Source organism: Lynx canadensis, chromosome B2, assembly GCF_007474595.2.
Source record: "Lynx canadensis isolate LIC74 chromosome B2, mLynCan4.pri.v2, whole genome shotgun sequence".
Lineage (NCBI taxonomy): Eukaryota > Metazoa > Chordata > Mammalia > Carnivora > Felidae > Lynx > Lynx canadensis.
This window is the reverse complement of record NC_044307.1, coordinates 89,685,522-89,702,593: the sequence shown is the minus strand read 5'-3', so window position 1 is coordinate 89,702,593 and position 17,072 is coordinate 89,685,522. Positions and strand designations below refer to the sequence as shown.

The following is a 17,072-nucleotide window of genomic DNA, read 5'->3' as shown; positions in this document are numbered from 1 at the left end:
ATGATCTATAATCTTTTTGGGTTATTTGACTTCCTAAATTGGAAATAAAAGTATCTTCTAAAACTCTTATCTTATAGGTAAAAGAATGTGACGTTTCAACATTTGAACCTGAAATCAGCATGCAATTTTCAAGGCGCATGGATGAATGCCAACTTTTACATTTCCTGTGTGTATCCTGTGACCATTCTCTCTGGGGTGAGTGATTTCTAAGAGTATCTGGCAGCTAACCAGATGCCAGCCAGCCATGGACTTCCCTAACAAATACTGCTAAGAGTTATAAATTAAACACTGTCTGGTGATCTGTGATGTGTAAGGCAGTTAATTTAGTTGGTCTGGATTAACTGTCAGCTCCAGAAAACTATATTCCCATAATGTGAAATCTGTACTTAGCATGTTTGGAGGTAAGTAATAATTAACAATAGGGAATCATTTGTTAAAATGTAAAATTAAACAATGCCTTAAGGTTCTTTCAGATTCACAGCAGTGTTTTAGATGTTCACCATATATTTTAAATAATTTTAATTTTAAAAGTTCAAGGATTTTAGTATTTTTTGAAAGATAGAACTTTGTATGAAATGGAGTTTTTTGGATCATATGTACCTTCCATTGCCTTATAATATCAGTTTTGCTTCCCACATAGCATAGAATTATATACATTTTCAATATTTAGGTTTCTTAAAAATATATTTGATAAGTTATGCCAGAGATTTCACATTTACAGTGAGTTTGCTTTTTCAGTTTCATTCTGGGAAATTATATTGGGGGGAAAACCTAATTATTACCTTATCCATGCATTTTTCTGCTTATTTAAATTATTTTACTTTACCAAGCCATTCATTTTTTTTTAGAACATCCTTCAAAGAGTTCATGCGTCTTACTGAGGACACCTGACCTTTTGAAGCTTCATAATTCACACCTAGATGTCACCAGTCTTTCCCATGTTAACCGTTCTGACTATGTTTTATTATATATGCCTTCGGCGCCGAGCCAGGACAGCTACAAGAGGAGAAATGATGAACAGCCATAGAACTATAGAATCAAACAGCCGGACTTCCCCTCTCCACGCAGAGGTGGTCCAGTATGCCAGAGAAGTAGTGGATTTCAGTTCCCATTATGGAAGTGAGAACAGTATGTCCTATACCATGTGGAATTTGGCAGGTGTACCAAATGTATTTCCAAGTTCTGGTGACTTCACTCAGACAGCTGTATTTCGAACTTACGGAACATGGTGGGATCAGTGTCCTAGTGCTTCCTTGCCATTCAAGAGGACGCCACCTAATTTTCAAAGCCAAGACTATGTGGAACTTACTTTTGAACAACAGGTGTATCCTACAGCCGTTCATGTTCTGGAAACCTATCATCCTGGAGCAGTCATTAGAATTCTGGCTTGTTCTGCAAATCCCTATTCCCCAATTCCACCGGCTGAAGTAAGGTAAGACTCAGTTTTTAATGACCAGATTTTATGGCTGGAAGGTTTTGGATGTTTTAATATTGGAGGTCTTTTTTTATTCTCAACTAATTTAGACAAATTGGATTAAAAAAATTTTTTTTAATGTTTATTTTTGAGAGAGAGAGAGAGAGAGAGAGAGAGACAGAGCTTGAGAGGGGAAGGGCCAGAGAGAGAGGGAGACACAGAATCTGAAGCAGGTTCCAGGCTCCGAGCTGTCAGCACAAAGCCCGACGCGAGGCTCGAACTCACGAACCACGAGATCATGACCTGAGCCGAAATCTGACGCTTAACAGACTGAGCCACCCAGGAGCCCCTAAACAAATTGGATTTTTAAAATTTTCCTTAGTTTTCTAATAGGGAAAGAAAGATCACACATTTTAAGATATGATGAATTCTTTATACCTATAACACCTTACACTATAGCATTCATATGTCATGAGATTTGTGTGTCAATTTACTATAAACAAAAAAAGCATGATTTGAACTAATTGGGATGTGGGCCAATCTGAGAAGTTAGTAGGATATATGACCTGTAACATATTTAAGAAAAGTATCATATGATTGCTTTTACATACAGTGAGTAACTGAAAGTAGGCCTATAGAGTAATACTTAAGGTGGGGTATTTGGGGGATTAGCTTTAATATTAGGGGGATGTTTTTGTAACAAGCATATTCATTAAAAACATGTTGCTTTAAGAAATTCATGCATTCTTTCTAAAAGCCTATTTATATCAATTTGCATACCAGTGCCTCTCTTTTGTAGTTCAGCCTCCTGTGTTCTAAAAATATAATTATTTGGGGTGCCTGGGTGGCTCAGTCTGTTAAGCATCCGACTTCAGCTCGGGTCATGATCTCATGGATCATGAGTTCCAGCCCTGGTTCGGATTCGGTGTCTTCCTCTGTCTCTCTTCTCTTCCTCGGCTTGCACTCTATCTCTCTCTCTCCCCTCTCTCTTACTCTCTCAAAAATAAACATTAAAATTTTTTTTAAATAAAAAATAAAATAAAAATATAATTATTTGACTAGGTAATATATTCGTATGGTTCAAGAATCTAAAAAGTACATAATGCAGTCTTGCATATATCCTGTTCTCCATGTGCCTAAGACCCATCCCTCCTCAAAGAAACCACTTTTATCCACTTACTTTTTTCCAGAGTTTATGTGGATATAAGCAAAAACAAATATTTTACTTTATTTACACACAAAGTAAGCATACTATTCACATTGTCCTATACCATGTTTCATTTAATACTACATATTGTGTCTTTTCATATAAGTACGAAGAGAGAGAGGTTCCTTATTCTTTTCTATAGTTGCAAGTAATGCACAGTGTATATGTATCCCAACTTATTAACCAAACGCCTATTGATGGGAACTTAATTTTTCCATGCTTTTGCTATTTTGAGAATTAATGCAATGAATAACCTTGTCATGAATCACCTCACGTGTGCAAGTATGTCTGTGGGTTAAGTTCCCAAAAGAATTGCTGAGCCAAAGGCCTGTGTATTTGTAATTTTGATATATAGTGCCAAAATCTCTTCAAAGAGTCTATTTATATTCGTATTAGCAGTGTATGTGCATACATGTTTGGCCAAAGCCTCACCTACAGAGTATGTTAATTTTAATATTTTTGCTTGTTTGGTAGGTGAAAATGTTATATAAACCTTAAGTTGGAATACTTTTATTATCTTCAAGCTTGAATATGTTTTCATGTTTAAAAGCCATTTAAATTTCCTTCTCCTTGAACCGTCTGATCATCTTATTTGCTCATTTTTCTATTACTTGTTGTTATCAGTTTTAAGATCTTTATATCACTGTTAATTTGTTCATTAAACATTTGTGTGTGTCTACCATGTGCTAAGCATTGTTTTGGGTATCGGGGATACCTCAGTGAACAATGAGCAAAATAGACAAAAAGCCCTGCCCTTTTGAGTGTATTCTAACTCCAGAGCAGTTTGTGGGCACCTGTTAAACAGTAAGACTCTAGCTGCCAGTGGAGGAGGAGTGGGGACAAGGATCAGTTACCACCTGCCACATTGCTTCCTTGAAGACCCTTGCCCCCTCAACTCTAAGGGAGTACCTCCCCAGTGTCAGGAAATAAATACAGCTCGAGCTGGAAACTGCTGGAATAATCTCTATTTGTTCTTTTCAGAATGAACTCGAAAATTCATTGTGAATAATACTACTGATGAATCTGTTTCTTTTTTTTAAACACAAAACCAGCATCGTTTAATATACAGGTTTGATTTTTTTTTTCCCCCTGAGGGAGAAGTCCTTTGGGAAGGATCCTTTCTTACATGAGAATTGTTTAATTGGACTCTATCATTCTTTGTCTTTTTCCCACAAAGTTATCCCCCTTTTTCCTGAAAAGCTAAACAAATTTGGGAATGAGATCTATGAAATATGCAGTATCTTTAATCTAAAACATAATGTCTGCATAACTGATTTTGAGTGTAAATCATGCTCTTGGATTCCTAGCTGAGCGTTGGAGTGTGTGGTTGAGATTAAAGTGACGACTTTATTTATAGATATATCTCTAATTTGTTTAACTGAATTTTATCTTTATTCCACAGACAATACCCTTACATTTTAAGAGAAAAATAATTTAGCCAATATATATTATTGCGGAATAAAAAAGGACCTTTAAGGGGCGCCTGGGTGGCGCAGTCGGTTAAGCGTCCGACTTCAGCCAGGTCACGATCTCGCGGTCCGTGAGTTCGAGCCCCGCGTCGGGCTCTGGGCTGATGGCTCAGAGCCTGGAGCCTGTTTCCGATTCTGTGTCTCCCTCTCTCTCTGCCCCTCCCCCGTTCATGCTCTGTCTCTCTCTGTCCCAAAAAAAATAAATAAACGTTGAAAAAAAAAATTAAAAAAAAAAAAAAGGACCTTTAAAATTTTACTGATTATGAAATCAATAGTTGTTTCATTGTTTAAAAAAACTTGTTATAAAATATCAAGAAAGAAAATATATAGGAAACAAGACCTCCACAATTCTCCCCAGACTCAGTAACTGTTAACATTTTGGTGAATTTCTTTAAACAGTCAGAAACATTGAACACCTTCTCTGCCAGTTCGCTGCTGCAAACAAAACAAAGAACCAGACAAACATGGCTCTTGTTCTTTGAGTTGTTGTAGGTCAGTCTGGAAGAAGACCATAAGATCACAGGGAGCGTGTGTTGGTGGTGGGAAGACCTCAGCTGTGGGGCTCAGAGAAGTCTTCCCTGAGGAAGTAACTTAACCGAGAGCCGAAGGTTGAGTGAGGCTTTAGTTTGGATGGGAGAGGTACAGAGAGAACCACACATGCAAAGGCGAAATCATGACATGAGATCTGGGTGTTTGAAGAACTTTCTGACAAAGGTTCAAGAGTGCAGAGAATAAGCTAGTGAGGGGCCACAAGCGTGTAAGTGCCATTCTTAAGATCTAGCCTAGTGGTTACCACGCTTTGGGAATCGCAGGGCTCTTGGATCCAGTTTTCCAGAAGCAGACCTTCAAGACTGCTGTTATGCAATTGCTTTGCTCTGGAAGTGCTCCTGGAGAAGCCAGGAGAACTAGGGAGAGGAAGAAGTCAGGCAAGGAGGCGCTTTCACATGAAGTCTCAGTCTGCCTGGAGGAAAAGTTATTAGGGAGGTGGGCTCTTATACTCCCGCACCTGTCTTGGGCTGTGGCCAGGGGAGTGGGAAGGGGAATGGAAGTCTCTTAGGCACATGCTACCCTCTGGATGGAGAGACTGTACTTTGAAGAAGGATGCGGGTGGAGGCCCTTAGGAGCAAAGCAAGGAGATGTGGAAGGTGGGCACACAGAACTGACCAGGAGGTCTAAGTGGAATACAGGGAGAGAAAGCTGGCGGTCTTAAACTAGTAAACATAATAAAAATGATCATAAAAACTGATACAGGTTGTCACATTATTTACTTTGCTAAGTAAGTATGCGTTAAAAACACAAACAAATGGAATACATCATTTGTCATCACCATCATGTCATAAAAGAAACCTCAGTTTATACTGAGAAATTAGCATGATCAGAATCTTAAAGAATGGTTGGCATTTTACATGTATATTTGTGCATATTTTTTAAATATGAAATTTATTGTCAAATTGGTTTCCATCCAACACCCAGTGCTCATCCCAACAGGTGCCCTTAATGCTCACCACCCACTTTCCCCTCCCTCCCACCCCCCATCAACCCTCAGTTTATTCTCAGTTTTTAAGAGTCTCTTATGGTTTGACTCCTTCCCTGTCTAACTTTTTACCAATACATTCCTTATTTTTCACATTTATTCATGGAAATCTCCATCACGCGCTGTTATTTGGGAACCACTGGACTCTACTACCTAATATTTTAATTGAGTACATGGTTTTATGCCTATCTTAAGAGTTAGCAAACAAGGGAGTGTGTTGGAGTCGTTCAGGAATTTGTTTGCAGGAAGTGGACTTGTAGTCCCGGAACATTCAAAATTCAAAAGCGGTCTTTCCCCATTTCGTCTGGTTGATTTCTTTGTTCAGTGAATGAAGTAGATAAGTTACAGGTAGTTCTGTAAGATCTCAGAGTCTTCTGACTTCTTGCCTACTGCCCTATTAAGAGAAAAGAAAATAGGTACTACACGGTGTCCTGGTCCTGGGGATAAGATCTTACTGGATGCTTGTGTAAGAGTCAGAAAAAGGCTAGTACAGGGTTACACATTGGAAGAGAGAGACAGAAAAAGAGGAGAAAGAAAATGACAAATTGAGGTCCTGTTAAAGAAACTGACTGGAATAAAGTTATTTGGGGATAAAATTTAGTGGTGTGGATTTTTTTTTTTTTTTGAGCGTTAAAAGAAAGCATTTAATTATATAATACTGAAGTTAAGAAAGGAGAGGAAAAGAAAGTGGCTGTCACATAGAGAATTTGCTGCCAAAGGAAGTTGCTTAAGTAACAGTTTCTCAAATTGGTCATAGTCTAGTCCTGATTTTGTAGGCCAAGAAGCATGATTTTGTCATGGAAGTCGCCAGGCCCTAAAGTGGTTGGTTCTTAAAGCAGATGCTAGTTAGTTCCAATTAGAGATAGGCTGGGAGGCAGGGAATGAGTAGGTATACTATCGGAATCCTTTTCTTTTATTCTTGTTGGTTTTCCTCTTCTATCCATTTACTTTCAGCTGGTGAAATGGAGCAGTGTTGCCAAGAGAACTGTCTTTGTGCTGACTACTACATATGCTTACTAACCAGGAGAAATTTTGGTTATAGGAAAGCTTTTTGCATCTGTGTGCTTGACTTCCAACCTAAATATGTTGGAAAACTTGCTTTCTCTGGTTTCCATTGGTGAACATCTCTCTCTCTCTTTTGGTTTACCTGTTGCTTCCTGGGAGCCTTGGAGGGCCTTTCTCAATGGGGAAACGAGATTAACAGCAGAGAAGGAGTGGTTTGTTTCTTTGTTTCTAAGAACTGGACACATGGTAGGCGTTCAGTACCATCAACAGAAAGGGAAATAAGTGGGCTGGTGAAGTGAATGTTATTGGTTACCATCCCAGAATTAAGTGTTCTAAAGTGCAGCCAGAATGGGATTCAGAGCTGAATCCTGCATACGCGATAGTGTAGATTTAAAATACTTACATAGGGCATTTAGAGTTGGTCAGACTTGTCTGGTAGATAAATACAGTGTGTGAGCATATATAGTAAACACTTAAATGTGTGGACTATGGAGCACAATTTAAAGTGGTTTAATTTTGTTAATGCTGTCCTAAGTCTAGAGGATTAAAGGAGTTGGGGCTATCTCACAGAATAGTGTGTGTGTGTGTGTGTGTGTGTGTACGTACACCCACACGTGTGCACATGTACATTTGTATTTGCTTGTTTTCATGGACTAGGTTTTAAGATTCTGGTTTTAGTTTTCCAGAATAAAATAATACTGGCATATTTTCTTGTTGGATAAAATAGATACCTTTCTCTTGCTAACTTTGAAATAATACATTCTAGTTCTATTAAGAAATTTTAAATAAAAATTCACTTTAATGCACACACCTCAGGATCAATTTGATTGATCTCATAGTTAATGTTAACTTAATTCAGTTGGCCACAGACCTATAAAATAATTTTTCTTTTCATAATTTTTTGTTACTTTTTAGGTTATCAAGACAAAAGTGAAATATAAATAACCAATTTAGATACTTGAAAGTTTTTATATTTAGACATATTTTTAAATATTTCTAAACACTGATAAGATGATGATGTTCTCCTTTAAGTATACTGTCACATTTACAACTTAAGTTATATGTATAGGTAAATATATAATATTCATGCTATATAGAAAAGCGAAAGTGATGCTAAAATAGCATTAATCCTGATATACCACAAAAGTTAAGGAAGTCAATTTGAAGCATCATCTAGCCTTGTCCATTCTGCAGAGTAGGTAAGGAAGACTTTGGTAGATTAATACCTTATTAACATAGAATATTGCTGCTCTAGTCAATGCTTTTCTTTAAGCTTATATTTGTACATTTATAATGTAATTTACATTATAGCGCAGTTCAAACTGCACATGAAGAGCATGTATTAGCTGTATTTATTTATTGCAAAGGATCTGGCACAGATGATTTCTATGTCACATTTTCAGTGTTTCCTGTTAAGCTTCATAAAAGCTCCTCATTGAAGCTAAATAATAAAACAGACTGGGTTTAAGATCACATGTGTTGTGAACCAGTACAGGCAGTTATTTCAAAAGGTCCTGACTGGTCCTTCTTTCCTAGACATGAGACATTTCTCTAACATCATCTGATGTCATTTTGCCATAGCAACAAAAGAATGAATAAAACCGTTTACCTCCTGATTCGTGGAAATATACTGTTCAAAATTAGGAATGCATTTTCCTACCAGCATGTTTTAAATGATTCATACGTCAGTTCCTTTACATGCATTTATGTAAATGCATAAGTTTATGTGAGATTGTTCAAATCAGAACTGTTAGGAACCCTCAAGAGTTTTGCGATTAATCTGTAGGGGTGCCCAGGTCTAGGCTGGCATTCCAAGTGTGCTTGACTGCCATGTCACAGGAAGAGGAAGATGCCCAGCCTGCTTTCCTTTCCTTCTTATACCTGCCACAACCTGCTCTACTCCTTAGAATAGAACTCTTCCCCAGTTTGTCAAGGTGGGTCATAGAGTGGGACCTGTCTCTCCACTCTTAACTCTCATGTTGTCTCCAGATACGGGACTCACAGGCTCTTTGTGTTTGATGAGTTTTATTTCTAATTTTCAGGAAAGAACCAGCAAAAGTAGCAACTATGAGGTGATTATAAAGCTTCTAGTAAGTGCGAAAGTTCCTACTATAGTGGGTAGTGATCCGTTTACTATGATCCCTGTGAGCTTCTGCTGTGTGCTTTTATTCCCACAGGTAGATATGATCATGCTTCCTTTCTCCATTCCCCGTATGCCCTTCTTGCTGCCATCTTGGCTTAAAGACCATGAGGGTACCTACATGTTGATGACTCACACTTTTTTGTCTATTTCAGTTTCCTAAATGTCTTACCGTAATCAGTTTCTACTTAAATCTTAATAGGTCACTGGGCCAAGGAAATGAACTGGCAATATATTAGAGGAAGAAAACCCTCATATGATTAATAAGTTTATGAAAATATTTTAAATATTGTTAGTAATCAGGGAATTATAAATTGTCATGTGGAGATATGGCTTACCATGAAATTAGAGATTGTTTTTAAAAATAAATAATACTGGGCGCCTGGGTGGCTCAGTCGGTTAAGTGGCCAACTTCAGCTCAGGTCATGATCTCGCGGTCCGTGAGTTCGAGCCCCGCATCGGGCTCTGTGCTGACAGCTCAGAGCCTGGAGCCTGTTTCGGATTCTGTGTCTCCCTCTCTCTGACCCTCTCCTGTTCATGCTCTGTCTCTCTCTGTCTCAAAAATAAATAAAACGTTTAAAAAAAAAAAAGAAAAAAAATAAATAATACTTTAATACTTTCAGTAGTCATTCTTGTATACTATTAGCATAAGCTTCTTTGAAAGCAGTTTGTAGTATGTATTCAGATTTAAAAATATTCTTAGTCTTGACATAAAATCTGTATTAAAAAAATTCGCCTGGGTGGCTCAGTCGGTTGAGTGTCCGACTTTGGCTCAGGTCATGATCTCACGGTCCGTGAGTTCAAGCCCCATGTCGGGCTCTGTGCTGACAGCTCAGAGCCTGGAGCCTGTTTCAGATTCTGTGTCTCCCTCTCTCTCTCTCTGACCCTCCCCCATTCATGCTCTGTCTATGTCTCAAAAAAAAAAATTATTAAAAAAAATTCTATAGCTAAAGTCAATAATTAGAAATGGAAAGATTTTTATTGAAGTATTTTTTTTATCTGTGTTTCTAATTGTTTTCTGATGTATTTGGAAAGAGTATTAGAGAAATGGTTACTTGTGACACATGTGGAAGAATATTACATATCTGATGATCCTAGGTTATGAAGAATCTTTACATAATTTGGGAGATTAGTTTTATTAGGAGACTTCTATGAAGAGATGGAATCTGAGTTGGGCCTTGAAGAAGAGATGGGCAGATAATTGCAAACTGGGCATTTCTTTGTGGGGAGACAACATGAGCAAAGACACAAAAGCAGAAATAAGTTTATTATCTGGAAGGTAATGATTAATCTGGCTGGAAAGTAGAGTTCGTTTTGGAGGAGTAGAGAAGATATTATTTATCTGTTATGTGTTAGGTACTTGCCAGATAGAGACCACACTCAGATGACTAAAAGAGGAGAACAATGAGAATTTAGAAGAAGAGCATAGAAAAAGGATGCTTTCATGAAAAATTTGACAAAACTTAATGACTCGATAAGAGAAAATCAAAGATAATGGAAGTGTTGAGTTTGTGTGACGCCAGTAACAGAAATGGAGAAGCTGGAAAAGGAGAGCTTGGGGTGACAAGATGATCATTTTGGTTTCCACTGTTGGTTTTAGGACATGTACACAACAGAGCTTAATTCCTCCTGTGTGCCTCATTCTAACTTCAGGTATCCTTTTCCTTTAAAACTGAGTGGTGTTCTTCATGTAACGCTAGCTCTTCCAGTTTCTGACTGACTGATACGGAATTTGCAAAAAAGTACTTTCTAGGACGTTAGGAAAATAATTCAAGTAGTACAAATATTTCAAGGTCTGTGACATTTAGTTTATAAATTTGTTTACATCCAGGAAACAACACTTGTGTTTGATTCTGTTCACCTTATTTAATACCTTTGTGTGTCACACTATAACGTTTCGGGCATGGGGCCATAACCTTAAGGTAACAGTAAATCTCATTCTAAAGTATATTATAGGTAAGTTTCTTTCTTTGGCAGATGGGAGATTCTTTGGTCAGAGAGACCGACGAAGGTGAATGCTTCCCAGGCTCGCCAATTTAAACCTTGTATTAAGCAGATAAATTTTCCCACAAACCTTATACGGCTGGAAGTAAATAGTTCTCTTCTGGATTATTACACCGAATTAGATGCAGTCGTGTTACATGGTACGAAGGACAAGCCAGTGCTTTCTCTCAAGACTTCACTTATTGACATGAATGATCTAGAAGATGATGACTATGAAGAAAAGGACGGTTGTGGAATGGACAGTCTTAACAAAAAGTTTAGCAGTACTGCCCTCAGGGAAGGGCCAAATAATGGATATTTTGATAAACTGCCTTATGAGGTAAGCCAAAGATAATCAGTAGCAATATTGGACATAACACTATAATTTTTAAATGTTTAGGTATTAATGTTTATTTTGCTAGATATCAGAAAAATAGAAACATTGGTATGGTGTACATGATCTCATGTATCATATACAGCCAACCTGTGAACAACACAGGTTTGGACTATGTGGGTACACTTAGATATAGGTTTTTTTATAGTATAGTATGATACATGTGTTTTTCTCAGGATTTTCTTAACAATTTCTTTAGCTTACGTCACTTTAAGAATATAGTACATACTATGTTTAACATACAGAATGTGTTGCTTGACTGTTTATGTTATCTGTAAGGCTTCAAGTCAACAGTAGGCTATTAGTAGTTGACTTTTGGGGAAGTCAGAAGTATATATGGATTTTCGACTGGTGGAGGGGAGGTTGACACTCTTAACCCTTGCTGTAGTTCAAGGGTCACCTGTATTTTGACTTTGAAAAAGCTGGACAAAATTGTGTTAAGTAATTTTACCGCTTTGTTTTGCATTAGAGTATTAATAAGACCATGAGAAGGATGCCTGTTCTCTTTGATAGTCCACAGTTTCTCCAAGTCTCCTTTATGCTTCTATACCAATTCTCTTTTATATCCTTCTGGCTAGCTGAAATTTTTGGTCTAGGCAGGTGCAGAGTGCCTTTACTTAAAGTCTTGTTTTCAGTGTGTCTTTGCAGGCACCTTTCTGCAGTATGTTTAGCGTCCCTGGCCCCGAGGCATCATATGCCAGAAGCACACCCCCTGGTGGTGGGGGATCCTGCCAGGCATTTCTATCCCCTGCTGACAAACTGCTGTGTGTGGCTAAAAACAATGTAACCAAAACTTTTTAAGAAAAATGGTGTTTTTTGTGTTTATTGTGTTTATAATGCAAATTTTAGCCAATTTAAACTGGCCGCCTTCCAAATTGGTGGGTATTTCAGCTTTCACGGTAGTAACACAAGTAGCTTAACTTGCATAGAACAGCAAGATAGTCTCTTGAAAGCCTAATGGTTACTACAATGCCTGTGCACCATTCTGTGGTTAAAATGCTGTCGTGTCCTGCGAAGTAGCTAGAGTTCCCACATAAAGATGAAGCGAAGGATCCAAGGTAATTGAGTCAGTAAGCCACGAACAGGACCCCACCCAGGCCGTCTAGGTCAAGTCTTGTGTTACAGAAAGAAAGCTTCACGGATCGGACAAGACCCTCTGGCCCTTAATGGGAGGACTGGGGAAAGGTGAAGGAAGAGTTGAGCTGGGGAAAGAGAGGAGGGTAGGGTGCTGACAGTGTTGTTCCCCAGGGCTTCAAGGAGCAGCTGTCCTCACAGCAGTGGGAACAGTTCATCAGGAAGAAACAAAAGCACTTATTTGATTCTCACCCATTTCCTAAAACTACAAAATAGAAACTTAAATTTGGCCAATACATTTGAACAGTGTTTGTTTGAATTTTATCCAGACCTGATAAAATGCTGACACGTAGCATTCAAATGAACACCTGAGGGGAACTTCCAGCAGAGGGAAGAGAATGTACAGAGGGGAGAGGAAGTATAACTTTGTAACCCGTTTGGGAACAAGATGGCTGCAGAGGATGAAATTGGATGGAGGCTTAGGACTGCCTCGGTGCCTGACTCCCCAGGACACCATTCGTGTAGATGACAGTGATTGGGACAGTCTAGCATTGGCAGTATGCGGCCTGCATCACTGCTGCATCAGTTTACTTTTGATGAAAAATTAGAGCAGATCCAAGATTATACCTGTAATAGTTTCACACTCACTTTCTTGTGTTGTCTTGTATTCATAATGCTTTTCTGAATGGGAGAGAATGGTGTGGAATAGCTAACATTCCAGGAATCATCCACGATATGTAGGCATTTTTGCACACCCATTTGGCCCACAATTAGAATAATTGCCCAGGTGTTTGGCCTTCATGTAAATTTCATCTTTCATATGTGTCATGTTATAAACAAGAGAGTGAATCTTTTCTGTGGTCATTAGGGAAACATTGAAGGTTTTATTTTATTTATTTTAAAAATGAGAATAACAAAATGAGATTTCTATCTTAGATAACTGTGTTGGTAAATGAAGAATAGGGCAAGAGGAGGTCAGGGTGAGGAAGCAGGAACACCAGTTAGGAAACTACTGCCGTAATTTTGGCAAAAAATGATGAAGCCTGGATATTGGAAGATTTGGAAGGGAGATGAGTAGGAGAAATATTCCGGAGATCAGGAGGTAGGAATTGAAAGTAGTAAACGTTTATCTACAGACGAAGCAGAACATCAGAGACCCTTTTAGGTTTCTGGTTGAAATGACTAAGTGGATGGACATGCCATTAATCATAAAACAGTGGGTGAAGGTGGGAAGGATATACTGACTTTGAGGTGCCTGTGATTCATCAAAGCATCTCCGCTGTCTGGTTGAGGACAGTAGGCAGTTAGTGTTTCAGTTTGAAATGCAGGAGGGAGGTCTGAGTTTACATTTGAGTGAGTCCACTTGAAAGAGGAGAGGGGCATCATGGTAGATAAAATTAACTGGTGACACTCTGTAGAGTGGGAATCAAGGGCCAAGGGCAGAATTCTGGAAATACTAACATCTAAGAATCTCATAGAGAAGACCTGTCAGAAAAGGCGCTTGGGATAACAATGAGAGAGTCTTAAAAGCAAAGCAAGAGGAGGCCTAGAAAACACAAAAAGGACCTAGTCAGCCACATGGCTGCAGAGAGCTAAGTTACAAGTGCCCACAGGTTTTGGTTATTGGGACATCTTTGATAATCCTTTACTGTTATCGGTTCAGTGGAGCCATGAACATAGGTGAGGGATGAGAAAACCTTGCCATATTTGGTTAAGGCATAAAGGAGGGAGAAAGAAGCAGAGACAAAAACTGTTTACTCTGAGTATAAGCAGAAAAATACTTCTGTTAATATACTTTGGGGGCTGTAACATGGATAAGACTGTCCGCCAATAATGAATAATATTGTCATCTTGACTAACACTCCACCCCTTTGTATGGCACTCAAAAAAGGCATATCAAAATGAAGGAGAGTATGAATTAGAGGTATTATCTGTTCTAACTTGCCTTCTAAAAGGAAAAAGACAAATGGTGGAGGAAGCAGCAGATTAAGAAGTTTTCTGTTTGTGATGCAGTTTGGGAGAGGTTTCAGCATGTTTCTAGGCTGAAGGAAAGGAGGCAGTAGAGAGGGAAAGCTTCCAATGCAGGCAAGGGGTTTGGTCAATACAACAAGGGCACGTGGGAGAAGGTGAGGGACAGAATCTGTAGTCCTGAGAACATTAACCAGCCATGATGAAAGCAGAGTACATTGCATAGAGAGTTAATGCTGCAGAACACTGAACGATCTCACGGTGACTAAAAGGAGAAATTAAAAAAAAAAAAATTACCCAAATTATTTTTAAGATAATCTAAATTTTTTAAAGTGAAAAAAACCCCAACATTTAAATATATCAAGTGAGTGTTTCCACAGTTGAAAATAAGGGCACAATTGAGCCCTTGCCAACATCACATCCTGCACTCACTGTGGTAGCAAATGGTACTTCATGCTGGGATACCCCTGTATGAAAACATGTTTTTATAGACACTAGACAAATAATGATTAATGGGTATTCTCCTGTAGGCCTGAAACCAGTTATCTCTCATTTAATCAAAATCCCAAAGTGCATTTTCACATGTCAGTGTCATGGTCTCAGTGACTTTTCATTATTCTTTTTCTATTTGGATATTTGCTTAAAATGTAATATTAAGTTACCATAGAATGTTTTCACACAAAATATACATCTTTTCATATTGGTGACTTTTGTTTGGAACAATGCCAGAAATTGCTGGGTATTATTTAAATTACAAATCATCTGGAAAAAGTAAATTATTGATCCTCTGATACAGAGATATACTTAATTTTTAATGCGTTTTTGCGCTAACTGCCTTTACAAATTCTCTTGAAATAACTTTTAATATTATAGTTAAACCAATGGATTTTTAATTCATTCTACAAATATTTAAGGTCCTACTATTGCCAAGTCCAGGTGGCTCATAGGTTCTTTCAAACATTTAAATTATTTCATGGCATAAAGAAAAAAAAAAGTTTTCAACTTTTTAATGAAGCCAGTATAACATTATAGTACCTAAAAATACCACAGACCAATTGTACTTCAGCAAACAAATAAAATAAATAGACTTATTTTGAAAGATAATACAATAAAATCATTCAGCATGTATTCCTGGAATTCAAGAGTGTTTTGGTATCAGAGAATTATATAATAATACCATAGTACTAGGTCAAAGGAGAAAAATCCTATATCATCTTAGTGGATATACAAAATTGGTTGACAAATGACAGCTGGACAGATATCCAAATTTTTAATCCATCTCTGTTAAAAAAATAAATACCTTGTTAAGCTATATGATAGTAATTGTCTACTACCAAATATCATTAACCAAAAGCTAACATACTTAATTATCGAACACTAGAAATGCATTATCCAATATGGTAGCCACTAGCCACATGTACTATTGAGCACTTGAAATATGGCTGGTCTGAATTGAGATGTGCTGAAAATGTAAAATACAAGATTTCAAAGACTTCATACAAAAAAAAAGAATAAAATATCTCAGTAATTTTATATTGATTTACATGTTGAAATGATCGTTTTTAATATGTTATTAAATATATTTAATATTACCTGTTCCTTTGCCTTTATTCTTAACTTCATTAAGGAATAATTGGCTAATATAATTGTATATATGTAAAGTGTACAACATGATGATTTCATATACATATACATTGTAGAACGATTACCAAGATCAAGATAAGTAACACATATATCACCTCACATCGTTATTTCTCGTTTTTTGTTTGTGTTGAAAATGCTTAAGATCTACTCTCAGCAACCTTCAAGTATACAATAGAGTATTATTAACTATAGTCTTTTGACTTAAAAAAATATATTTACTAAAAATTTGAAATTATATATGTGTATCACATTTGTGGCTCACATTTAAATTAAAGCCAGGAACAAGACAACAATGTTACTTAACATTGTTCTGGAAGTACTAGCCAATGCTGGAAGATGTGAGAAAGAAAAGGCATAATTTTTGGAAAGGAGGCTTTAAAATCATCATCATTTTTTAGATGATAGGATTCTGTACTAGAATACTTCAGAGACTAGACTAAAAACTATTAAGAACAATAAGTAAAGTTGGCAGGTTACAAAGTTAATAGACAAAAGTCAATAGCTTTAGAAACTCAAGGAACATAAAAGATCATTAAATGATAAATCATCCCATGCCCTTGAATAAGAAGATACAATGAAGTAAAGATGTCAGTTTTCCTTCATGTATTCAATGAAGTCCCAATTAAAACACAAACAGAATTTTTGTTCTTTATTTGAAAAGTTCACCTGAAAAAAAACATGAAAATACTCAGGAAAATTCTGGAAGAGAAGAGTGCTAGAGGGGGGCACTAGTCCCACCAGATAACAGAGCATATTATGAAGCTATAGGACTGATATTTGTGGGTCAACAAAGAAGAAGATAGAGTCTCATTTGCAACCAAACAATCCAATGCACTCCCACAGATAAACTTAAAAAATTAGAACAAAACTCATTTGACTCACAGGGCTATTGATAAGAGAGAAATAATGAATAAATAAATGGAACAATAGAATCCAGAAACAGATCAGAAGAAAAGAAAGAAACTTTGGCAACTCCCTTGGCAAAGGGTTACATTTCTGTAGTAAAAACAAAAAAAGAACAGCAATAAAAAACAACAGTGTCACACTATTTTGTTCTTGTTTCTTCCTTTTTTGCTTTCAGAATGGCAAAATTTAAAGCATTGACACCAGTACTGTCTAGGACATCCGTGAATGGGTACTTTTTTACACTGTTTGTAGTAAATTGATGCTCTGAAGGGCAATTACCCTGAGGTATTTTTGCAAATTTTGCCAAATATGCACACACACAATGATACTGCAG

The 17,072-nt window shown here is 37.3% G+C and overlaps 1 protein-coding gene across 3 annotated transcripts in view; it reads left to right on the top strand.

Annotated features, from left to right (window-relative positions):
* FBXL4 (F-box and leucine rich repeat protein 4) overlaps nt 1-17,072 on the top strand; it is an 84,373-nt gene that overhangs the window by 18,457 nt on the left and 48,844 nt on the right. For all 3 annotated transcript variants that reach the window (XM_030316007.1, XM_030316009.1, XM_030316010.1), the window contains exons 2-4: nt 78-195; nt 849-1,432; nt 10,747-11,092. In XM_030316007.1, the coding sequence (XP_030171867.1) occupies nt 921-1,432; nt 10,747-11,092 (858 nt within the window). In that variant the 5' untranslated portion in view covers nt 78-195; nt 849-920. The remainder of the gene's footprint in view (nt 1-77; nt 196-848; nt 1,433-10,746; nt 11,093-17,072) is intronic.